Source organism: Tenrec ecaudatus, chromosome 1, assembly GCF_050624435.1.
Source record: "Tenrec ecaudatus isolate mTenEca1 chromosome 1, mTenEca1.hap1, whole genome shotgun sequence".
Taxonomy (NCBI): domain Eukaryota; kingdom Metazoa; phylum Chordata; class Mammalia; order Afrosoricida; family Tenrecidae; genus Tenrec; species Tenrec ecaudatus.
In genome coordinates, this window is record NC_134530.1 from 57,369,504 (window position 1) to 57,395,705 (window position 26,202).

A 26,202-nucleotide genomic window follows, 5' to 3' on the forward strand; every position below is an offset into this window, starting at 1 on the left:
AATCCGCCAATGCAAACCCCATGGTGCCGCGCCCTGTCCTGTTGTGGGGTCACAATGAGATGAGCAGCTCCCAATGGCAGCAGCAGCAGCCGTCTGCGAGACAGAGGCAGATGGAGCTGGGCCTTGACCCAGCCACTGGCCCGGTGACCTTGGTAGAGGTCACCTGGCCTCTCTGAGCCTTGTCCCACAGTGTGCTTCCCAGGGCAGTGGTGAGGACAAAATGTCACAGTCCTATAGTATTGGACAGAAGTAGGAGTGGTAGCTCCTGGCCACACCGTGGCTTCCATACAGCCAAGGAAATCCAGGATCAAGGGACAAACATGTCCCCAGAAAGAAACCATGGGGAGTAGGGATCAGTGCCCTTGGAAGGAGTCTGCCTCAGTCTCCACATGGGGTTCAAAGGAGACCAACGGCTGCAGCCTGAGAGTTCTTAAGAACCAGTTGCTGTCTAGCTAACTGCCCGTGCGAGAGGCAGACTGGGGCCTGTAGGTTTTCAACAGCTGTGGTCTTTCAGGAATAGCGGCTCTCATGACCCCCTTTTAAGGCCGGGGGGACTCGCACCTCCAGCATCTTGGTTAGCAGCAGCACATGTCACCTGTTGGCACTCATTCTCAACTTAGGAAGTTGAAGCGAGAGATGGCATAGAAAAGGTCTCAGCACAGAGCTGGGCACATAGCAGGTGCTCAACAAGCCTTGGCTCTTCATATTGGGGTCCACTCTGGACCAGTGCTGAGCATACAGCGACTCCACAGAGAGGGGAGCAACACAGAGGGAGAGCGTGGAAAGGGGTCCCTGGTAAATGGGGAAGAGAAGCATTCCTCTTTCCTAATGTCACTTACCCCAATCTCATTCTAGATCAGTGCCTTCATACGTGTGAGACTGGGGCAGACACTCAGCTCAAACCAGTCTGGAATACGGACTAAATGTAGCCAACCTTGGGGAAGAGCAAGGCTGTAGCTGGCTTCCCAGGGACAACAAGAATGCGGAAAGCACATGTGTCCAGGATGTCCCTCTCTCTGTGATCCGCTGTGTCTTCTCTCTGCCGGTTTCATTGGCATTGACTCTGATTGTAAATGGTGGCCACTGCTTTTCCCTGCCCTTGCTAAGTCACATCCACCCATCGCTGGCCATCAACTGCTCTGGCCACAAAGTAACTGTTTACCTAGCTCTGCTTTTATGAGCACGGGAGTGAGTGAATAAACTCAAAGGACATCGGAGTGAATTCATGGGTAAGCAAATGAGTGAATTAGTGACTTAATGAGTCCGCAAGTGAGTGAGGTGTGTCAGGTTGAGTAGATAACATTCCCTCCCCACCAATTGATCTCATAAGCTCTGAAGCCGAACGTTTCCACCCCTGAGAGTGGTGAAGAATAGACTGACAGACCACCAGCAGGCAGAGAAAGATAGTCACATGCGTTCCCTGCTGCTGCTATGACAAATGGTCACAAGCTTGGTGGACTAAACAACACGCATGTATGGCCTGGCACTTCTGCAGGTCGGAAGTCTTGAATGGGGATTGCTAGACCGGAAGCCAGGTGTCGGCAAGGTCGCCCTCCCCGGAAGCTCTAGACGAGATGCCTGGCCTTTTCCAGCTCCTAGTTGCTGCCTTCATTCCGTGACTTGTGGCCCTTTGCTTCACCTCCATGGCCAGTAGTGTGGCTCCTTTCAGATCTCTGACTCTGAGCGCTGGCCCTGCTGTCATAGCTCTTTCTGTGATGCTGACTCCTGTGCCATGCTGCCCTCATAGAAGGACCCTGGTGATGACACCAGGCCCAAGCAGACAAGCCAGAGCAATCGCCCACCTCCAACCCCTCAACTTAAAAGCCTCCACAAAGTCCCTTTGCCACTCGCAGGCTTTGGGGATGGACATGTGGGTGGCTGGAGGTGGGGTTGCCTTGCTCAGAGAGGAAGTGGGACCGTTGATTCTGAAGCCAGCAGTCAAGTTGGGTGCACTGACCCAACATGCCAGGTCCAGGCAGTCTCGGGGCTGTTTGAGGGCTGTCCTAAGTCCATTTGGACATCAGTCACAGACCTTTTCCCCTTTTGTTGGCTCAGTTGTTTTCATTATCACTGCCCATTCTTACCAGTGCCTTAATACATCCCGTCTTTGAACACCTGTGAGCTCACTTTCAGCAAAGGACATGCTGCCCCATGGTGTGTAGTACAGATTAGGAGCGACAAAAGACGGACAACACAAAGCACAACCAGACCAGTCACCGTTAGTCCACTCTAACTCAAATCCGTCCACGCTCAGGGGCTACCTGAACTTGATGCTGCCGTGGTTCTTCTTGTGCTATGAGGACTTTTAAAGGCGTCTCAGACTCCCCCAAGCCCCCTTCATCCCTCCAACTCAACTCCTGGCCATGGAGTTGGCACGGACCCAGAGTGACGCGGTAGAATGGAGCCCCGCGGGGTTTCCAAGGTTGAAATCTTTATGGAAGCAGACTGCCACTCTTTTCTCCCACAGCGCAGCTGGGGAGTGCCAACTGTCCACCATGTGGCTGCTCCACCAGAAAGCCCTCAGGTGATCGCAGGTGCCTCGGTTTGAGCATCACGGTGACCGAAGAGCCAAGCACCGGCTGTGTTCCGCCCTGACGTGCAAAGTCTGGCCCGAGAGTCTCGGCGCTGGGTGAAGGCTCTAAGACAAACTGTCTCTCAGCCCTGGTGCCCATCAGTCTCACCTGGGGAGGCTGTACAATAGAGCTGCAACGCAGCGCACCACGTTCACCTGTGCACTCGGCCGACTCCCCTAAAGCTAGCGCCTTACCTAACCACGGCCCTCTGGCCCCAGTAGGAAATACACATTGAGGCAGCGCTCTGCCAACGACAGGCCTGGATTTAGATCCCACCACTTGTTCCCGAATCTGACTAGGGAAAAGTATGGGCAGAGTGCTCCTTAGAGGCAAGGATGGCAAGACTGTGTCCTACAGCCTTTGGGCATGTCGTCAGGAGAGACCAGTCCCTGGAGAAGGGCATGCTTGGTAAAGTGGAGGCAGTGGAAAAGGAAGGCTCCCGTGAGAGGATGGACACCGCGCTGCAACACCAGGCGCCAGCGTAGGGAACCACTGCGAGGGTGGAACAGCACCGGGCGCCGTTTCCTTCTGGTGTGCAAAGGAGAACGGGTTGGAACCGACTCGACAGAAAACAACAACAACAACCTGCTCCCATGAATGCCCTGTCTCTATCCTGGATCCAGTCAGCTTGCCGTTCTCCCTGTTGCTGTTCGGTGTGGGGTGGATGTCCACCCATGGCGACCCCTGTGTGAGAGTAGAACTGCCCCATTGAGCTTCTGAAGCAGAATTCTTTCAGGGGGCAGGTCTCCAGGGCTTCTCTCCCGTGAGGCTGCTTGTGGGCTTGAACCACTGGCCTTTTGGTGGCAGCCCAAGCACTTCCCCCCCGCACTCCAGGGAGCCTTCCTGCCTCCTTCCTCCCCTCCCATCTGTGCATTGGTGAGGCTCTCTGGTTGGCTGTTTTAAGGGTTTAATACTTCTGGTGAGTATTGGTCAACCATTCTGTAGCCTGTCCTTTCATTTGGACTTGCCTAAAGTTTTCTCACAATTGAAGTGGGCTGGTGGATTTGGGCGAAGCACAGTCTTAAGATACCCTCCTGAGCACATCATCCAAAGGGCTATGTGATAGCAACAAGATGGGTTATGATGGTGTCCACCTGTCACCGGCCTGCAAAGTGGCACCTGCCCCTGACAGGACTCAGCACGTTAGAGATGAGGCGCCCCTCCCAGCCCACGTGGCAGAGGAAGGGAAGTTCCAGGTAGATTTATTCCTTTATTTCAGTTAATCCTCACAAATCTGTGATTAGCTCATGGCCTGTTAGAGATGAGCTTCCACCAGGCTGGGCCTGTCCAACGTTACCCACCTGGTAGACAGCAGAGCTCGGATTTGAACTCAAGCCTGTGGGTTTGAGCCAAGCCACCGGCAAACAATAAAAGAGGTGCATGCAATCTCAGAGGTGGGGGGTTCTTAACAGTACTTTTCAAATCAACCTCCTCCCGGGTCATGGCCCATTAGTGGGACAGGTCAGCTTGAAAGTTGGGTTTTTTTTTTTAAGAGAATAAAATGCATGTCACACGTGTAGGAAGAGTTAAATATTGTTTCATAAAACATCTTGGCTTCAGTCGCCTCCCTTTGCTTAGTTTTTTATAGTTTTACAATGGGGATAAAAAGTCCTACCCCCTGCCCACATCAAAGGGCTGTTATGATGATTAGCTGAGCATACCGGTATATATAGTTTATCTGTAATATAACATAAAGCATACATAGTCATATGCATATTACAAAAACCAAACTCAGTGCCATCGAGTTGTGCCAACTCAGCTACCCAAGAAGACAGGGTAGAACTGCCCCTGTGAGTTTCTGAGACTGTTGACGGGAGTAGAAAGCCGTCTTTCTCCCGAGGATACGCTGGTGATTTTGAACTACTAACCTTGTGGATTGCAACCCAACGGGGGATATATATATATATATATATTCACGCGTGCACACACACTTGAGAGAGCTTCAAAAATTTATGGAAAATGGAGTTAAACGATAATGTGAATTTCCACAAACCTTTGGAAATCTCCGTGTGTGTGTATAGGCAGAAGCCAGACCGACAAGTATATTGAAAATTCTATAAAGATTAGTTATCATCATGAGTATTTATTATTATGGTTCTGAACTATATGTGGGCGTGCCGACTCATGTCATCAAGTTTATTTCTTTCTTTAGACAGCAAGTAAAAAGTCCTGATCTGATCACTCTAGATCCAGGTAACAAACTTACAACCCCTATATTGAATCCGGCCGACTGCTTGTTTTTGTAAATAAAGTTTGCCTGGAAGACAAGCAGGCTCATTCATTTACATATTGCACATGGTGATCTTGACTGACAACAGTAGAGTTGTGACAAAAATTAGGGCTCACAAAGCCTAACTATTTGCTAATGGACACTGCTGGCCAGCGGCTGGCCCCTCATCCATGTGAACTTACACTGCAAAGCAGGCACATTATGTGGTATGTGCCTGCTGGGCACCCAGGTCTCCAGCCTGGTTACCGGCCTTCTCCTTCGAGCTGATGCCCACACTTGCTTTATACTGCCACCTCCATGGCTGCCCAAGATGGGAAGCTAGAAACCTGGTGCATCCAGCAGGTCCCAGCAGGAAACAGATGGCCCGCTCAAATGAGAATGATTCAAGGAGTGTTTAATAAAGAGACTACTTACAAGGGTGAGAAGGAAACAAAGAAACCACTGTGATCAAGTCCATTATGAGTCATAGTGACCCTCTGGATAGAGCAGACCTGCCCCTGCATATTTCAGAGGCAATGACTTTTTAGGGAAGTTGAAAGCCTCATCTTGCTGCCTTGGAGCAGCAGGTGGGTTGGAACTGCTAACCTTGTGGTTGGTAGCCCAAAGTGAAACCCACTGAGCTCCCAGGGTTCCCAAGGTGAGGGCAGGATGTGGGAACGTCACAAGAGGCAGAGCTATTGCCACCGTACGCAGGAGGGACCAGGGAGAGGGAGCGGTTAGGGAACCTGGAAGGAGAGACCTTTAGAGAGAGCACCTGTGAGTGGAGCAGAGACCTCCAGTCGGGGGACAGAGAGATCAAAGTGACCCCACAGAGAAGGAACCAGAAGAACACATGCTTGTTGCTCACCCTCTTCCTCCCTGAATCTCCTGTTGGGGAGTCAACTTGAAATGGAAGCCAAAGAGCAGAGGACCCACTGATGTGGTGCCTGGGGGAAGTCCTGTGGGGCAGAGAGGGGGCGGAGAAGGCTGGAAAAGGGATCCAGAGGAGAAACCTCAGGTGGCCTCCTAGAACACATAACAAATCTCAAAAACTCACTGTCATCGAGCTGATACCGACTCCTAACGACCATATAGATCGGGGTAGAACCACCTCTGGGGAGGGGGGGTTTCCAAGACTGGAACTTTTATGGGAGTAGAAAGCCCTGTTTTTCACCTGAGGAGCAGCGGCTAGAGGTTTAGAACTGCTGACTTTGTGGCTGGCAGCGCAAGAAGTAACCACTATGCCACTAGGGCATACTTAATACTGCTTTTGAAAGCCAGATTTCTTTATTTGCCCTGAATCCCTAAGGAAACAGTTTGTACCTGCTAACTGAAAGGTTGTCGCTTCCAGTCCCCCCAGAGGTGCCTTGGAAGAAAGGCCTGGCGTCCTACTCCTGCAAAAAAGCCCACAGAGCACAGCTCCACTCTGACACACACAGGGTCACACACCACGTGTCAGAAGTGACCGCATGGCAACGGTCCGCCTGTCCTTTACAACTGACCGTGGGTTGCAGTCAACTTGGCAATGGTTGTGTTTTATCATAATCATTTTGGTTTTTTAACCAAGGAGTTAGGGGGAAAGGGCCTCCTGTGTCAACTTCCTGAGAATAGCCAACGAGAAGCCTTTAGATCCTAAGAGAACTGTGTCCGCCTCCCTGGCCCCATCCGGTCTCAGGAGGAGGACATCCTGCTGGGTGGGATGGAGGGCCATCTAGGGGGTGGGGCGCACCACGGGAAGATCACAACAGCTGGAGTAAAGGGCTGGTGACTGGAAGGAGAGGAGAGAAAGAAGCGATGGGTCACTCTGACCTCAGAGCTGTCATGAGTAGAAGTCCCCTCACAGACAGCTAACACCACCATCAGATGTGGTGTTCCCCCCTCTGCCATCCCTCGTGGCCAGGAGTCTGGCCAGGGCATCAAAAGATTCATCTAGAGTTTACTTTTTACCCCGGCCTCTTCCTGCATCAGTTAGCTTCCAGAGGGTCACTGTGGAGTCCATCTCCTGAGATTGGATCAGTGTGGGAGGGTTGGAGACTGTGGGCATGTGAGCCGAGACACACCAGCTACTGGGTTTCTTGGGAGCCTGGACAGAATCCCATCAACCTACCTGTGTGGACTTTGGACAAACTAGACCTCATATCCCATCCCATGTACGGCAGGTGCTGTGTGCCCCTTCTTCTCTGTACCCCGGCTATAGTGTAAAAGCAGGTGGAAGACCTGGAGTTGGGGAAGCTGCCTAGACTGAGGCATGTCCCCTGATCATTCAGTTCCCACTGGCCAAGCCCCAGGTCTTAGTCACTTGCCCAGACAAGTTCCCTCAACGGGTACCGGATAGCTCCTGTAGTTATTGGTTGTCATCGAATCGACTGAATGCACAGTGCACCCATGTGTGACCACCACCACTTGGCCTGGCACCCGCTCACAGTCCCTGGCATGTCTGAGCATCATTGTGACCACTGTGCCTGTGAAGATGTTGTGACTTTTTACCTCACAGGGGTGGGGGCTGATCTTGCAGTACTCCATGGGGACCGCCTTCTATAAGGACAGGATCCACGGGTCTTCATGAGTTAATTTGCTGTGATCCATGGGTCTTCATGAGTTAATTTGCTTTAGTAGGTCACGAGCTCGCTCTTCCCAGTGTATTGTTGGTGGTGTTCGGTGACACCGAGTCCGTTCCAAGCCTTGGCGCCCCTCTGTGTGCATAGCAGCAGGAAACGTGGCCTGGTCCTGCGCCATCTCCTCCATTGTTGACATGCTTGGGCCCTTGTTGCAGCTTTGTGTCTGTCCATTTCCACGAGGGCCTTCCTCTCTTTCACTGCTCCTCTGCCTACTAAGAATGATGGCCTTTCCCAATTGATTCCCAATTGAGACTCCTCCCCCCCTCCCCACCCCCTTTCTAAGGTACATTCTGGCTGTACGGGCTTAAAAGCAGAGTCGCTTATGCTTCTGGTCATCCACTGAACCCAACGCAGTGACAGAGCTGCGGCTTGTCAGCTGGAAGTCACAGGCTCAGCTGCAGGAAAGGGAAGGCGAAGGGAGTCCAACCACCTGGCAGAACGGCGCCAAGAATTCAGGGCCAAAGACTCACCGAGTCTCATCTTTTCTTGACAGACGATGGGAGTTGAGGTTAATCTTGGAAGGAACTTGGTAAAAAATCAGGAGGTGAAACAGCCTTGGGCAAGTTTCCTGGTCAGACCCAGATGCTGGGCTGCCCATCTGGCCCCAAGGAAACCTCAGGCCCCAAAGAAACCATTCTGTGTAGAAAAGATGAAGCCAGAGACATCCATCAGAATCCTGACTCCCATCTGCAAGGGGCCGGGGGCCCCTCAAGAAGTTACTATTTGAGGGTCTCGCATTGATGACACTCTGTGTTCTAGTCCTGTAAATCCGGAGCTATCCTTCACCGTCTAGTTGAACTTGACCCTGCATTGTATAAGCAAGTCCCTAGCACAAGGTCCAAAGTTTCGTCCTCTCACCTTTCCCATCCAGTGGGCAGGCCCTGAGACCCTTGGCAACTGCTTTTGCCAGAAGCCAGCTGGGTGGAATGGAGCTGCTAGTCTCTAAGTGAGAACCCCAGCAACAGGGGCCCCTGAGGTGGGAGCTAGGAGGCCTCCTGAAGAGCGGGGAGCCCTAGCCCCTTGTGGGTATAAGTATAATTAGAAAAATCTTGGTTCTCTCCCTCATCTCCCCACCCCCAATTTCTTCGCAGAAATGAAGAGTTCAGACTCATAGCCCAAGTGCTCAGGTTTTAAATTAGACAACTCTGTCCTGACAGGAACCAAGTCACAGCTGTCATACCTGATTATTTTTAGAGTTACTACTAAACCCTTTGTATGTTACGAGCTGCCACTGTTCAAGGCAAACAGAAGGGCTTCACTTTTTATCCTGACAGCTCGGGAGCCATCCACCCAGCCACTGCCACGAGTTCATTAGTTCCAGCCTGTCTTGGGAAGGGTCGGTGACGTCCTGACAACCTCACCATGGGGGAAGGCGGACCCCACGGCTCACAAGTACACCTGAGGGACTCAAAGCCCTCGCTGACTGGGTGGGTACTGCGTGTTTCGTGTGCTTGGTTGCTAAGCCCCCAAGGTTGGGCGTTCAAGGCCACTCCGAGGCACCTTGGGAAAAAGACTCGGCCATCTAGTTCCCTGCTAAGACCAGCTGTGGACGCCCCCACCCACCTGGAAGCCTCATTCTACTCGACTCTAACTCACAGGGGTTGCCATGAGTTGGGGGTTAACTTGGCAGCAATTGGTCTGCTGCAGTTGAGCAAAACCCACTGCTTCCAGGAAGCCAAAAAGCCATCTTTTCAGGGGAAGGAGCATTTCCAGAGCCTCTTTCACGAGCTGCAAAACAAGACCCTCCCTTGTCTAACACGTAGGAGTGCTTGGGTGCAAACACCCATGGGCACTGGCTGGGATTGGCCAGGCTCTGGGTGATGTCACAGTCCACTCTTTGACCCAACAATACCACCACCACTGAAAAGGCCCACCTCCAACCGCAGCTCTCGCAGAGCAAAATATTCACCACAAGCAAAGGGCCTTCTAGATTGCCCCTGGAGCGTGGGGACAGAAGTGTTCTGCTGTCCAAGTTCCCTGAATCCAGGGGGCAAGAAAATGATCGATGACCATGGGAAAAGAAGTCCAGCTACGGCCTAAGGTGAATGTCTCATCGTACATCCACTTTTTGCTGAATTACAGGAACAAGTTCAAGGAGCAGCAGCCAAACGCCTACCTTGGCTTTAAAGAGTTCTCTAGGAAGTGTTCCGAAAAATGGAGGTCCATTTCAAAGCATGAGAAAGCCAAATATGAAGCTCTGGCCAAGCTGGACAAAGCCCGGTACCAGGAAGAGATGATGAACTACGTGGGCAAGAGGAGGAAGCGGAGAAAGCGTGACCCCCAGGCACCCAGGCGGCCCCCGTCATCCTTCATCCTCTTCTGCCAGGAGCACTACGCGCAGCTGAAGAGGGAGAACCCCAGCTGGTCAGTGGTGCAGGTGGCCAAGGCCACAGGGAAGATGTGGTCCACCACGACAGACGTGGAAAAGAAGCCCTACGAGCAGAGGGCGGCGGTCCTGAGAGCCAAGTACCAGGAGGAGCTAGCGGTCTACCGCCGGCAGCGTAGCCTCGCCAGGAAGAAGGGCCTCCAGTCGACCAACAACCGGCGCAGGGGCAAGGCCACGTCCCGCAGAAGCTAAAGATCCGATTTGAAAAAGGAAAATAAAATGCCATTCACCAATATTGCTTATCTCTTATGAATGTTTGTGAAGGGCCCTGGGCTCCCGTGGCAGCTGGAGAGCAGCCAGCGCTGCTGGTGTGGGGGGAAGGAAGCGGCCTGGTGAGAGGAGAGACTGGGGTGGAGGTGCTGACCCTGGGGACGGGCAGGCTTTGAGAAAAGGGACAGCAGTGTGGAGGAGTGGGTGGCTGCTTGGGCAGGGAGCGGGAGTTGGCATCTTCAGATTCTAAGTGGTTATCCAGGTTGGAGGGTCCTACATGAGGGCCGGAGGGGTGGGGGTGCGGGTGGCAGTAGTGGGTAGACTGTCAGGACCAGAAGAGTCCTGAAGGGCTGAGTGCTCAGACTATGAAGACATACTGAAGCAGGAACTCGTTCCAGAGGGGGCACCAAGCTGGCAGACATTCATTGCGGAGTTGGAAGACAGGACGCTCATAGGGGTCGAGGGCCAGGTCTCTAGTAAAATGCAGATACCAAGAGTGAGTCCAGACAGGGCTCTGTTGGGGTTCCTTCTGTTGGTTAGGATAAATCTGATGAGTGTCATTGGGCCTGACGCATGCCTAATCCTCTTAAGACCACCCAGGGTGGTGAGAATCTACTTCTGTCACGACTTAATTACACCAGTGTACTTACTTACACCGACTCCCTTTTGTGGCCAGGCTGATGGAAGGCTGGCAACCCCACTGCCACAGTGTCTGGGACCAAGGTCAGGCCAATCCAAGCAAACCTCTGTCCTTTTTCCATCACGGAGAGATGGAGACTGAGGCCCCAGTGCACGTCCCCTAAGCTGCTAAGCATCTGAGGAGTCCTGGGCATGGTGCTATGGCTTACACACTGGACTGCTAACTGTAAGGTTCGAACTGTCCACCTGGCAGTTAGCAGCCCAATGTAGATGAGACGCTAGTAACAACCCATTTGCTCCTAAGATCTGAGAGCCAAGAACCAGGAAGAGCTAGAGGGCCACCGTAGGCAGCACAGCCACGCCAGGAAGAAAGCCCTCTTGATGACCATGAACCTGTACAGGGCCAAGGCCATGTCCCGCAGAAGCTAAGAATCCAATTTGACCCCTATTAGCATTCTGTCTTCCAACTCCCCAATGTCTGCCAGTTTGTTTCCACCTCTGGGATGGTTTCCTGCTTCTGGAGCTCTGAGCTCCAGACCTTCTGACCCCGAAGCCCAGTACTGCCAACACTCCTCAACAGAGAGCTGGACCTAGTGCCAGGCTTTAGTACGAAGCAGGGCCACTATGATTCAGAAGTGACTGGTGGCCCTGGGTTTCGGATTCGCAAGAGGTATTGAAGTAGTTTATTGTGCCAACCTGGCCTATAAACACATGTGGGGTTAATTGAAGGGTGGAGGGATGAATGACTTGGTGAGTCTACCCTTTCTAGTTCTCAAGTCTCTTGCTTTGTGATGGTTGGACTGGGGTGCAATTGCCTTAGCCAGTTCCCTGCTTCAGCTGGCAAGGCTCACTTCCTGCAAGAGATTGCCAAAGAGAAGCCACATGGACCTACCCTGATGCAGCCCTGGGTGCTGGAGCAGCTGTGGCCGTGCTGAGATGCTTACATGTTCACTGATTTGGCGTCATAGTGTGTGTTTTGTGAGATGGAGGAGGGTTTTGTGGATTGGTGTCAGACATATGGGTTCATGTTGGACTTGTGGGCTTGGGCAGTACTGGTTTGGGATGTTTTCTTGATGCGCACTTAACCTTTATACAAAACTCTCTCTTCTACATGGGTTTCTGTGGATTTGTTTCTCTAAAGTACCCAGACTAACACAGGTATCCTTCCATGACTCTGGCTTTTTCATCAAAGAGGAGCTAAGACATTTCATTTTTTTTCACTAAGATGGTTAGAGTTAGGTTTTCGGCCACTTGCAAATGAGTCATAACTGATAAGAAATTTGACACAAATGGGAATGTGCTGTGTCTGCGGTAACTGGATATTTGTTCCAGGCAATATCCTGTGTCTCCTACCAATCAATACAGATTGAAATGGAGCATCTGGAAATGGCTTTTTTGACAAGGCTCCATCAGGAATCCTGCATCTGAATGTAGCATTGCCTCTGCCTCCAGGTACCCTTCCATCCATCCATCCAGCCAGCCAGCCAGCCAGCCATCCAGCCATCCACGCCACAGCCTTCCCACCTGCCATCTCTAATCGCATGCAGGGGTGGAGGGCTGCCTACTTGGAACCTACATATTAAAGTCAAAATGCATTTTACAAGTCTTTTTAGAACTGGGTGAGCCATTCATGAAGGAGCTTCAAAAAATGTTGGTAGGAAAATGGGATTGAGAAAGAATAGGATTTTCTTTCTCTCCCACAGATGTGCTGAATGTCCCTGTGGAGTGGGGCGATTTACCTGCGCAGGGTCTAGAACCAGGTAGGTCTGGGTTTGACCCTCAGCACTGGCAGACTGAGTGCTTTCAGGGACATCGTGTTTACAAACTGAGCTACGAGGGGAAAGGTCAGCAGTTGGAAACCACCAGATGCTCCTCAGGAGAAAGACGAGGCTGTCTAATCCTGTAAAGGATTTCAGTCTTGGAACCTCAAGGGGCAGTTCTACCCTGACCCATAGGGTCACTATGAGTCAGAAAGAACTCGATGGCATTGAGTTTTGGTTAAAGTTTATGGGTGAGACCCAGTACACCTCTTTCACACAGCCTTGCGGGCTATTAGGAGGCCTGATGACCTACTTCTGAAAATCAGAGAATTACAAGGTCTGGTCTGACACCGATTGTGGGGATGGCATAGAACCAGGCCACACTTCATTCTGACGAGCGTGATGGGGTCCCTGCAGCCAGCAGTAACCACCAAGGACAACTACTAACGAATCAGTTCGGCTTATAAAAACAGAAGTCAGGTGCCTTGAGGCGCAGATGATGAGCCAGGTGAGTTTTTAGCCAACGATCAGATATTTCACGTAGAATGCTGAGGATCCTTCTGAGGTGCCCGAGCGTGGCAAACCTGGGACACTGGGCCATGAGAGATTGGTCAGTTGGAGGATGCCCAGTTCTCACCTTACCCCTGCCCCTCAGCTGAACCAGGTCCTATTTGATCTTAGAAATGCAAGGCTAGTGCAGGATATCCTTTCTGCACCGTGCTGGGCCAGGGAGGGGCCTGGTGGCCGAGGTGCGCAGTTTGGAACCACCCCGGGAGAAATATGAGGCTTTCTACCCCTGTAGAGATTTACAGCCTAGGAAGCCCACGAGGGCAGTCCTGCTCGGTCCTAGAGGCTCGCTATGAGTCGGAATCAACATTAGCATTGATGTAGCCCCCATAGTCAAAGAGACACTTGGAACGATACAAACCCTGGCTGAGTTATAGCAAAACACCAAACCAAACTCACTGCCACTCAAAGTGGCCCTTTCGAACAGGCTAGAACGGGGCAGAATTGGGGTAGAGATAGAAAGCCCGGTCTTCCTCTCTGGGGCGTGGTTAATGGTTGCAAACTGCTGTCCGTGAGGGTTATAGCCTAAGGAGTAGCCGCTCGCCCCCCTCCTTTCACCACCCCCCCCAGGGCTCCATTCTGACCTCCAGCAACCCTAGACCCCAGAACAAAACACTACCTGGTTCTGCGTCAGCCTCACAATCGTCTGTTCCCCAATCCCCACCCCAGTGTCTCCCACTTGGAATGGGAATACCTATCTGATATGAATCCAGTCGCTAGGAATCAGCATCAACTCAGTGGGTGGGAGTTTGTTTGGGTTTTATACCTGTCCTAGCAGGTAACTTGCAGCCTAGGTGTCACAGGTACACAGATGAAATGAAACTTTGCCTCAGGATGGATCATCCATATGGATGGATCATATCATACTGATAGTTGGCATTGGAGTGTATTAAGACAGGGGAAGGGTGTGGTAGATTCGACAGGTGGGAAGGGCATGGCTTTTAAAATCTTTTTTTGGGTGGGGGTGGAGGTGTGTCATAGGGTACACTGGTATAGATCCCATTGTGTTTCCCTGAAACATAGGTCCAAGCCACTGGTATCTACGAACTTGACCTTGTGTGAAAAATAGAATCTTAGAAGATGTGGTCAGTTGTCAGTTAAACGAGTTCTCTACAGACCAGGGTGGGCCCCAACCCCAGAGAGCGGTGTCCTACTAAGAAGGTGACCAGACACGGGCGGAAGGACAATGTACAACAATGGGGGCAAATATTAGAAAGCCAAGGATTGACGACAGTTGCCAGGAGCTCAGGAGAAGCTGTCTGTCAGAAGGAATCAACAAAGCTAACACGAGATTTGACCCTCTGAGCCTCCAGACCCAGGAGCCCTGGTGGTGTAGTGGGCACGAGTTGGGCTATAACTCTACGGTTAGCAGTTCTAAACCACCCACCCCATTCATGGGAGAAGGATGAGGCTTTCTACTCCCATAAAGACTTACACCCTCAGAACCCCCCGGGGGCAATTCTACTCTGTCCTAGAGGGTTGCTATGAGTCGGAATCAACTTGACGGCAGTGCATGTTTTGATGAGCAAGTTTGGAGTATTTGGTCCCAGCAGCTCTAGGGAACGCATCCAGGACTGAGCTTGGGCTGAGTCCCCAGCACCACAGGGCACTGTCATCACAATGACACTGAAGGACACACAAAGGGCTGGGCAGGGCCAAGACCCACCCCCAAACGAGCCAATGCTGGAGTCTTCGTGGAGGAAGCAGCCTTACCCTACTTGGCAGCCTGGTACTCATGTTGGCACAATGCCCACCCCCTGGTCCCCACAGCTGTCGTGCCAACTTGGCTCTGCTTCCCCTCCGGCCCTACCTCCACCCTCTCCGGAGACGCCCTCATTTTCTGCTTCATTGAGAAAACAGAGAGAGCATCCAACTAAGTGCTCTTGGCTTTCTTCTCTTTTCAAAACCCAACCCACACCCATCCTTTCCTTCTGGTCTTGGGTCTCATAGAGCGGGGGCGCAGCGCCCTCCTCGTCTCGCCACCCCCTCCCCTCTTCCTGCCTCCCTTAAACCCCTGTCCCCTTAAACTCCTGTCCCTCACTGGGACAACATTGCCCCTCCGGCTCCACCCTCATGCATGTTAACTTGGTGCCAACTGCAGTGATGGCCACCTGCACATCCAGCCCGAGCACCAGGCTTCTCGCGGCAGTAAGGATGCTGTCTACCTAGCGAGTGGTTTTCATGAGTAAAGGAGGGGAGGGGTGCAAACGTGGGTGGCCAGTCCTTGGCACACTTAGGTACTTGTAGGAAACAGACTCAGGGTGGCCCTCTGTGATTCCTGTCCTAGGGCGTTCACACCTTGATAGAACGCTCACCCCATGGAGTTCATTCCACCTCAGAGACCCTATAGGACAGAGTCAAACTGCCCTGGGGGGTTTCTGAGTCCCTAACTCTTTGCAGGAGTAGAAAGCTTCGAACTGCTGACCTTGTGCTTAGCAGCCCAGTATGCAACCTACTGTGCTACCAGCAGTCCTACCCTGACCTAAGCCCGTCCCATTAAAAGTGAGGAGGGCCTATGATTTGCTTCTAAGGAACAGAATATAGCCAAGATGATGAATGGTGTTAGGTTCTAAAACCCCTTCTTGCTACCAGCTTTGTTCCAGAAACGACCCTTGCTTGTTGAAATAAACAGCTATGTTTGGGGCGATGAGCAAAAGCCAGCAAAACGCATTGGCATTCTAAGACCTAGAACCCACTAACTGCTGCCAACCATGTTGGGAGCAGGGAAGTGAATCCTTGCCCGGCCACCTTCCAGGTGGGTGCACAGCCCAGCCTGCCACACCTTGACTGCGGCCCCTGAGATCCCAGGCAGTAGACTCAACTAAGCTGAGCCTGAATTCCTGGCCCACAGAGACCCTGAGCTAAAAACTATTGAAGCCATAAGGTTTGCTGTAAGCCACTAGTCTGCTGGTCTCCCTGCGGTGGCTTGGGAGTTACCGTGATGCTGAAGTTCATGCCACTGGCATTTCAAACACCGGCGGGGGTTGAGGCGACGAGGTTCCAGTGAAGCTTCCCGACTAAGACAGACTAGGAAGAAAACCCCAAGTTCAAAAATTAGCTCAGGAACGTCGTATGGATCGCAGCAGAATACTGTCCAACATGAGTGCTGGAAGGATGGATGGTACCGCAAACACGCAGTCGTCTCAACAGGGATCTTGAGCATCGCAACTCTCGAGTGGTTTAGTTTTGTTGAGCCTGTTGTACTTGGGGTTGTGTCTCTAGTGCACGAGGCTGCCATGAGCCCGAGCGGATGCCACAGCTAACAAAGACAAAAGTGGGGGTGGGGGGGGGGCAGGGATTTGTTACAGGACAATAGAGAAGCAACAGGTAATGATCTCCTTGCTCAGCAAATGCCCGTTTCCTGGCAGTGCAGAAGAGCCGGTGTGCAGGCTCATTTCTTCCTGCAGACTTCCTACCCGACCCATCTCACTGCCTTCCGCCTGCCTTCTTTGCAGCTGGAGCCATGGGCTTGTGGTTGGCAAGGGCTCCTCTGTGCCACGCTGCTTTCCTGCAGAAGGGCCTCCGCACAGCCACCCCCTCCAGCCCTCGTGCCCTCCCCTCCTGGTTTCCTGTGTGATGAATTACATGGATGTGGGTGGCCAAGTCAGAGTTTTGACAACAGTTTGCAGCCTCCCCTGCTGAAAATGAACTTCATTAACATTCCTTTATGAAAAAGACAACAGGAGGGTGTGAATCTGCCTGCTTCTAATGACTGTAAGGTAATGGCAGGGAAGGAGGAAGAGCGGTGGAGGAGCAGAAGGCGGGGCGGGGGGGGGGGACTGGAACCAGGAGTATGAGGAAGAGGAAAATCAGATACAGTATTTGGTGTGGTGCCAGCATATTGGGTCCCCTGGGCAGGGCTCAGGGCCCTCTCACTGGAGCGAGGGCACCAGTGTCTTTGGCCTGGATGATTGAATCGCTCCACTCTCATCTTTTACTCCTGCAGCCTTCCCTGTGCCCATTTAGCCATCCATCCATCCATCCATCCATCCATCCATCCATCTATCCATCCATCCATCCATCCATCCATCCATCCATCCACCTATCCTTTCAATGATGCGTGCTTACGCAACTATGAAACAGCAACATACCAACTGTCCCAGAAAACCACCTGGCTATTTCTTCAGAGGCGCTGCTGAACGGATCAAGCCGTCAACCCATGCGTAGCTGTTGGACACTTAACTGCTTGTGCCATCCTGGGGATGTGTGCTAAGGATATAGCCTGGACAGTCACCTCCTACATTCCAGTGATGGGGAGTCAGACAGTAAGCAGGTCAACAAATAAAAACACCCAGGCATTTCCCAATGGCGTCGAATGTGCTGGAGAAAATAAACCGGGGGAATGAGCTGCACTAAGGAGCCCTGGTGCTGTAGCGCTTACCCACTGGGCTAACCAGAAGGCCAGCACTTCGAAACCACCAGCTGCTCCATGGGGGAAAGAAGAGGCTTTCTATGGCTCTTGTAAAGAGTTACAGTCTTAGAGACCCACCGGGGCCATCTTAGCCAGTCTGATGGGGTCGCTGTGAATTGGAATCAGCTGTGTGGCAGTGAGTTGGGTTTCTTTAGGGGGGAATAAGATGCACAATGACAAGTGAGGTACCAGGCCCATCCCATGAGATGGTCAGAGAAGGTCTGAGCAGATGGCATTTGGGACGAAATGTGAATGACAAGGAGGAATGAGTAGCTGCTCAGCAGGTGCAAAGGCCCTGTGGTAGGACTGAGCTTGGGCTATGAGATGTGGTGAGCAAGTGGAACGAGGCGGAACATGGAGGTCTATCTGTAGGCTTTGGGAAGCTGAGACAAATCACAGGGTAGCGGGGAACCCTCGAAGGTTGACTGTAGTGGGGAGCCACTAGCCTCTAACCTTGGTGTCTAGTTACTGGAAATTCTGGAGTCTTCTGATACCATCAAGTGTCAGCAAGGCAATGCCACCTCCTTCAAGGTCAACAAGAGAAAGCATCAAGACTAGAAAACAGTACACACAGGACCTTTTCATCAGCACCTCTCCTTGGTCTTCCTTGGCATGGCTGTAAGCTAATGTGGATGTAGAAACAACCCTCCTCCACCCCCCGCAGGTTGATTTTCCCAAATACTGAAAGACCAGGATGGGAGGAGTGGGGGCTGGAGGAGGGGTCAGGAGGAGCGGGGGCTGGAGGAGGGGGCAGGAGGAGCGGGGGCTGGAGGAGGGGGCAGGAGGAGCGGGGGCTGGAGGAGGGGGCTGGAGGAGGGGGGGCTGGTAGCAGGCTGTTGGAGAGAATACTCTTTCCTAGGTCAGTTTCCACCAGGAGCAACAACGTGTACAGGCGCGCAGACCAAGGAACCAACCAGCCCACTGCCTTGACATTGATACTGAACTCACAGCACCCCTACAGGACAGAGCACTACTACCCCATGGGCTTTTCAAGGCTGTGTGTGACCTTTATGGAAGCCAGCTGCTACCTCTCTCCCCCGCGGAGCTTCTGGCAGGTTCAAACCATCTACCTTTGGGTTAGCAGGTGAGCGTTTAACCACAGCGCCACCGGAGCTCCAGGGTTCTCCAGTTGGCCTGTGCGCAGAGCCCCTGGCAGCCTTATTAACATCGAGATGGCTGGGTTCTGCCCCCACCGTTGTACATTTCAGAACTCCCCAGAGAGGAACCTAAACTTTGCCCTTCTCTTAAGTCCCGAGGTGACGCCACTGCTGAACGAGGGAGGAGAGTGGCAGAGGAAGTGTTTTCCTTGTTATCCCAGCTCGATCTCTCTCTCTCTCCTCTCTCTCTCCCTCTCCCTCTCCCTCTCCCTCTCCCTCCCTCTGCATGCAGAGTATATGCCGCTAACCCTCAGGTCAGCAGTTCTAGGGAGAAAGACAGCTTTCTACTCCCGTAAAGAGTTACAGTCTGGGAAACTCCCAGGGCAGTTCTACCCTGTCCTATGAGTCAGTATCGACTCGATGGCAGTGAGTTTAGTTTTGGTTTGGGGAAGGTTGACATGCGGATCCCGCGATGTCTTCCCCCAGGTGTCAATTGACTCTGAACTTGAGATGGGAAGGAACATATTTATTTATTGGGTTTCCTTCAAATCTCAACGGGGAAATTGAGCTCAGTTATGAAAGTATCGTTTCTCACAGCTGTGTTGGGATTGTGGAGTCAATTTGGGACTGCACTAAAACATCAATTATCTGGGATTAAAAAGAGCCATTGTCTGGGCCTTCAAGACGGGTGGGTCAGGTCCCCTAGAATAGGGTCTGCCAGAGTCACTTGCAGGTTTATTAAAATGCATACCCTCAGGGCGAGATCACAAAGCCCATGGTGCCCTGTCTTGTCACAGCCCCACAAGCCACAGCTCCCCTAGAGGTGTGCCATTGAATTGCGGGGCGGGGTGTCTGTGACACCATGGTGGAGGGAATCTGGTGGGTGAGAAGTTCTCTCCCTATAAATGGAGGCATCCGCCGACTTGGTCTCTTAAGAAAGCTTTAAAGGTGGCAATAACAACGCCCAAAAAGGCAGATTGAAGGAAGAGAAACAGCTTAGCCAAAGCCCCAAAGAGGGCGTGTGATCCTGGGGCTGGTCCGTCTTGGGCTGGATGGCCAATGACACACTGCATTCTCCTGTGGCCCTCCTTGTCACAGCTGCCCCTCCCCCATGCTCCCTTCTCTAGTTCTCTCTCTGCACTGGCAGGCCATGTTTTTAAGACTCCTCCCCTTCAAGATGGTTGCCCTTCACCTACTCGGGTCAGACATGCCCGTCATAAGCAGGCAGTGCCCACCTTGCCAGCGGGGTTGGTCCACACACACCCTGTGGGAGGTGGCTGCAGACACCAGAGCCCCGCCTCCTGGTATTCACACCTGTGCCATCCTCTCCCTTGGGTGTGAACGGGATTGACTTCCACTCGGGCAAAGGTGATGGGCGTCACTTGGGATATCCTGCTATGAAAGCCTGTGGCGCCTCGCTGCCTCTTCTCTCCTGCTTGCTCAAAGCAAACTGGCATGTTGAAGGCTTCCCTGTGGACAGAGCCACATGGCAAGGGGCTAGCAGTGGTCTCTGGCCAATAGCCAGCGGCACTACAGCCCTAGGTTCAACAGCCTCCACAGACGGATTCCTGCCAACTACGATGTGAGCGAGTTCGAAAGTAGGGCCTTTGCACGGATCGCTGGCCTGGTCGATGCCCTGAAAGGAGCCATGTGAGACACTCTGTGTCAGAGATGCCAGCTATGCTGTGCACCCAGGACCCAACACACAGACCAGCTGAGGTCATAAATGCTACTTTAAGCCCCCGAGCTTGGGGTGATTGGTTACACAACATCAGATACCCAATACATGGGCCCTAAGCAGTGTTGAACGGCACAGGTGGTTACTAACTGAGAGGGTAGGAGTTCAAATCGCACCTAGCGGTGACTTGGAATCCGTTTCCGAAAGGCCACAGCCGTGGCAATCCTAGCCAGTCTACTCTGTACACAGGCAGGTAGCCAGGAATCAGAACTGATTGGATGGATGGTAACAAGCAACAGAGGTGCTGCCTGCTATGCAGTCTCTGCCCCAGAAGCACTGGACTCTCCCCTCCTTGAGGCCTCTGCACATCCCACTTGGGAGGTCTGTCCTCTGAGAGCCTCTAATCCAGCCCTCTGTGTCCCCACCCACCGCCATCTCCCTGTGACTTTCCTTGCCACTACAACCTGCCTCTCAGCTGCTGCAGGGACCTCACTTTATTAATTCCCAACAAAACCCACGGACGTCAAGTCCATTCTGACTCATGGCCACCCTACATATAGGGTTTCGGAGGTTGTGAATCTGCGTGGATTTGCCTCATCTTTCTCCAGCAGAGTGGCCAGTGGGGTCAAACCATCGAACATTCTGTCCAACCTTGATGCTTACCCAAGAACGCCAACAGGGCTCCTTGTGATGTCCCTGAAGTCCAATGCAGAGCTTGATGTGGGGTCAAATAATACTAGCCAACTTTTACTGCGTGTTTGTTACACACCTGTTGGGACAAATTCGCTGCCTATAACAATGTGCACATCAGCATCTTATTTAAAGATCAGTGGCAGGGAGGTGCAGATGACTACTAACTATTGGTGGCGGCAACCCACCCAGAGGGGCTTTGAAAGACAAGTCCAGCCATTTGCTTCTGAAAGGTCATAGCTGGACTCCTAACCGATCTTATTTCATACAGCCACCTGATGAAGCCAGCTGTCAACTCCCCCTATTTTTCAGACGTAGGAACCTGGTGGTGCCAGGGGCTTAGGCATCAACTGGAATGGTTGACAGTTCAAAACACTCCCCCTGCCCGCCCCCCTGAGCTGCCCCATGGGAGAAAGACAGCAATCTGCTCTTGTGAAGACGCACAGCCTTAGAGACCCTCTAGGGCAGCTCCCTGCTGCCCTACAGGGTTTCTACATGTCCGAGTCTACTCAACATTAGGAGTTGACTGTACAGTGGCAATACCAGGTTAGGGACCATGAACGAGGGGAAGCATGGCCGGTCTTGCTGCCTGATCGTGGTTGAGGGCCAGCTCCTCTTTGCAAAGGTGGTGGAGCTGGCCCCCAAAGTGCCCCCCTGGATGCCCAGATACCCTCTGCCCAACTAGTGAAGCAGTGGGTATTTTCAGGGAACTACCTGGGTCCATTCCTTGGCACCTCCATGGAAGGACTTGGCTGGCACCCAGAGAATTGAGCAGGCAGTGGTAACCACGCCTCCGGCTCTGTGCTCACAGCTGTGCCTGTGGCCCGCAGGCAGACTAAGGCTTCTCCCCTCACACCCTATCATTACCAGCCACAACCATTCAGCGATACCCGTGCTGAGTGAACAGATGTGGCTCTGGATTTTAAATGCATTATCTGCAATTAGCACCGACGGGCATGGAAGCACTGTATCCCTGGGGCTGCCCCTTGCTGATACAGCTGTGAGCACATTTTCGCTGAGGACTCTGGCGAGGCCCCTCTGGCTCATGCAGCTCTGGCAAGTGGGTGAGGGAACTTCCATTGGCAGGGTGGGAGTCTTGATGCCAGGGGGTGGGACACAGGCTGCTGAAGCCCGATGCTCACTCCACTGCTGCTCAGCCATGCTTCCAATCTTCCCCGCTGCAGCCATTCTGCAGAGTTATCGATATCCCTTGACCAGTGGTCCTCAGGGAGACCCCAAATGCAAAGCAGGGCAGAGGTCCCCAAAATCACAAGTGGCAGAGGTCTGGTGTGTGGCATGAAGGCCAATGGAAGAAAAATGCTGCAGTACCCTGGGCAAACAAGTGGGCGTCCTCGTGGATCTTGGGAGGGAGGGTGAGAGCTGTCTCAAGGGGAAGAACGCTGGTTTTCTCTTTCCCTGCCACAAATAAAGCAGTAATAGCTAGTCCTAAGTGAGCACGTCCTTCTCCTGAGGCCCTTCCAGGCATCATGACCTTGCATTCTGGAAGGCAGCATCCCTGATCCTTGACCACAACCAAAGACCATCAGGGCTCTGCCAGTTATTGAACAAAGTTCGGTTTATCGGGTCACGGCAATGAGGGAGAATGCATGCCCCAGAGCCCTAAAGAGAACATCCTGTAAGACTTGTGCTTGCATCGGGTGGTCCGGGGAAGAGTTCCAGGGAAAGGAGGTTTGCTGGGGATTGGACGCTGCCAGGAAGTGGGTGTAATTGTAGGATGGTTGTTCCTGCCGAGTTCACTCTGCTCCATGGTGGCACCATGTACAACACAACTGAATGCCAATTACTACTCCTGTACCCTCTTTACAGGTGCTGCTGCTGCCGAGTCTACTGCTGCAGCCAGTGGGCATGCTCAGTGCCTTCCAACCTGTGTGGAGTTGCGGTGGCATCGGGTCCATTTTAACTCGGAGCGCTCCCAAAGGACAGAGTAGACTGCCCTGTGGGGTTTTTTAGGCTGCAATTTGCAGAGGGATCGACTGCCACATCTTCTCTCTTCCTGTAAGAGTTATCGTCTCAGAAATCCACAGGGCAGGTTTACCCTGTCCTATAGGGTGGAATCCACCCAAGGGCAATGAGTCGTTTGGTTTCTCTCTCCTGCAGAGGCCCATGGATTTGAACCACTGGTCTTCTGGTTAGCAGTTGAGTGCTTAACCACTGAGCCAGTAGGATGCCCTTCCTTCCATTGGGCGCAATTCATTTTCCAACACGATGACAGACAATGTTCTAGTGTGGTGCTTAGGAGTTTCAATGGTTAATTTTTAGAAGTAGATCTTCAGGGAAGTAAATCTCCTCTCAAACCTCTCCATCCTGGGCATCCCTATTGGTAGTTAAAATACCAGTGGCAAGCTTCTAGTCCCCCACAGCCACACACAAGCCGCCACGGTGAATCAGACTGGTGGTGGTGGAAGTGTATGACTACATTCTTCATGCAGCTCGTGCAAAGGGGGGAGGAGTGAAGTCAGGATGAAGTGGTACTCGACAAAGAGTCAACAGTCACTGATATTAGCCAAGGAGCAGAGGGAAAGTGGATGCTTGGTCACTGTGTGTCTTGGATAATGGTCTGAGTTCAGGCATGATAATGATCTTGGTTTGTCTTCATCCATCACGTCACAAAGCAGCCTTGTCTGGTGGTGATGTTCTGTGGAAATTTTTTTATGTTCAACAGGAAAACACCATAGCCCAGCTGTGAATATCAGGCTCCCATAAAGATTGCAGCCCAGGAACCCCATGAAGAAGTTATACTGTGTCCCATAGAATAGCTATGCATCATCATTGACCCCCAAAGCAGATTCAGCAGCAGTGTAATGGGAGGAATCCCTGGGCGGTGCAAGCAGTTAAGATGAATTGCTGCTAACTGATGCTGGCGCTCCAGTGGCTTAGGGGGTACGTGCTGGGCTACCCAACCACAAGGTCGGCAGTTCTTAAACGATCAGCTGCTCCTTGCAGGCAGGGCTTTCTACACCTGTAAAGAGCTACAGCCTGGGAAACTCACAAGGTCACGATGAGTCAGAATTGGCCCCAGGGTATTGAGTGTGCTTTGTTTTGGTTAACTACAAGGTTGGCACTTGGAGTTCACCTGGAGGAGCATTGGGGAAAAGGCCTGGCAATGTACTTCAAAAAAAAAATCCGTCATTGAAAACTCTGGGGGCCCATTCTTCTCTGACACCCGGACGGCCGCCATGAGCTGGAACTGAATGGATGGAAAGGGTACTAACAGGTCCCTTCAGAGGAGGGCTGGCCCGAGGGGCCAATCAGAAAGAATACAGAATTCAGAGTCATCGCTATTGGCCCTAGAAATCACCCTCTGCTACTCACTATCACTGTGCTGCGGGCAATTTATTCAGCATTAGAGATGCAGTTTCTTCTTCTGTATAATGGGGTCCCAAGGACAGTTTCCCAGGTTTCCTGTGAACATAAACTAAGAAGGCTTTGCATAAAGCAAGCATGCAGCACCTAGAAACAATACCGCTTTGAGCATTTACCAGGAATGCTGTTCCAAGACCCTCGCTTGTACTCAGCCCTCCATTGCGATCCAGATTTGCAGGTGAGAGGATAAATGGCACAGAGGTTGAGCAGCCTGTCAGAGGTCACATAGCTTTCTGCAGCAGAACCGGCATCCAAGCTCCAGCATTCTGGTTCCAGCATCCTCACGAGATGGCCCTTCCTGGAAAAGGTTCATCTCTGCTCCTTCCCTCCCCATTGCCCCCACCCCCTTGCTGCTCTAAGCCCTGAGCTTCCAGAAGCTACTCGTCTTGTGACGGTGATTTAGTGCCCTGGAGCTCCCTGGGCCCAGGCTTTCTCTTTGTGGATGGGTCTGAGCCACTTGCTTGGCCCCAGCTCAGAGAGCAGCATTTCCTATGAGAAGGTCAAAGCTTTCTTGGCCCGACAGAGACTATAGATTCAGGTCCCACTGATCGATAGATCAAATAAAACTGAGGGGGGCCTTGGTGATAGCTCAGTGCCCTGCAGTAAGTACTGAAGTTGGGGGTGGGAGGTGGAAACGCGAAGCTGTGGGGACAAGCCAATGGGGGCGGTGCTACAGCACAGGTCCCCTTTAGCAGGAGGCACCAGGCTGCCCGAGAGGAAGTGGACAGGGCTTGGCTAGGCATGGCACAAGGCAGCTCCAAGCGGCTGCACTGCCTCTCCCTAACCTGTTGAGCGGATTCAGCCGTGAATCACAGTGTGGGAGGTGAGGAGGCCAGGCCTCCTGGGCCTGTGGCTCAGCCCCAGGGACCGTCGTGCTGCTGGTTCCTCTGCAGGCCGGGTACCACTGTCACTTCGGGGAGATGACTCTCTGGAAGTCACATCAGTATTCTCTCTGCCGCTTGAGGCAACCCAAGCCCCTCATCTCCAACTTTCTCCGAGGCTCAGCTGTTCTTCATTAGATCTCTAAATCCCAGGGCATTAGGACACTGAGCAAGGGGGACAGTTAGCTGCTGAGGGGATTCAACATAATCAGAATAATCCCCGGTATTTACAGCACTTCCTCTTGCAGACTGCGAACCCCAGATAGACAACATGGCACGGCTGATGTTGACACACACAGAAATGACTCCTAAGTTCCCTCCACCCAGTGACAGGGCCTTCATCTGAATGCTCTGCCTCGGCTCAAGAAGGTGGAACCAACGAGGCATTCTGTCCATTTCCGTAGGAGGGAGTCCAGAGAGAGGTTAAACCAATGGACAAGATCTGCCTCAGGCTCTGCCCTTCCCCTCCGGCCACCATGGTGAGAGGGGCTCCCGCATGCTGTCTGCTGGGAGGCCTGCCCCCTCCCTGCTGTGGCTGACTCAGGGAGAAGTAGACCCCACTGGATGAGGACCCAAGCCAATCAGTGTGTGTTGAGGGGCGGGGGGGATCAGGGACTAGACCTAGAAGGTCAGGCAGACTCAGTGGCCAGGTGAGACTCTGGGTGCTGAGTGTTTGGGTGGTGCAAAGGATTACGTGCTTGGCTGCTAGTGGAAAGGTTAGTGGTTCAAAGCCACAGAAGCGCCTTAGAGATCGACTTAAAAAGGAAAAATGGAAAGCCTCTGCCCCACAGTACTACTCAGACACACCACACGTGGGGCCTCCAGAAGTCTTAATGGCTCGCTGGTGTTGATGAAGCAGAGAAGAGGAGGAGGAGACTGGGGGAGGTGGTGGTGGCGGGTGGCTCTCTACCCGGTATGGTGCAGCCAGGCGTTCAACCAAAAGCCCGGTCCACTGCCATCAAGTCAGTGCTGATCCCCAGCAAGCCCCCTGTGGGTGCCTGAGACTGCAACTTGTTTCCGGGAGTAGAAAAACCAATCTTTCTGCCAGGGAACTGTTGGTGTTTTTGAACTGCCGACCGTGTGCATCACAGCCCGACGT

At 52.5% G+C, this 26,202-nt stretch overlaps 2 protein-coding genes across 5 annotated transcripts in view; one reads left to right on the top strand and one right to left on the bottom strand.

Moving 5' to 3' along the window:
• CSMD2 (CUB and Sushi multiple domains 2) overlaps positions 1-26,202 on the bottom strand; it is a 781,206-nt gene that overhangs the window by 432,083 nt on the left and 322,921 nt on the right. The gene's annotated exons all lie outside the window — the stretch shown is intronic.
• On the top strand, positions 9,406-9,978 carry HMGB4 (high mobility group box 4). Its single transcript, XM_075539041.1, has one exon. It carries the CDS (start codon positions 9,406-9,408, stop codon positions 9,976-9,978), a length of 573 nt encoding a protein of 190 aa, XP_075395156.1.

Bases quoted from the DNA above. Each gene is read 5' to 3' on its own strand.
- HMGB4 (XM_075539041.1), top strand. From the start codon at position 9,406: ATGACCATGGGAAAAGAAGTCCAGCTACGGCCTAAGGTGAATGTCTCA.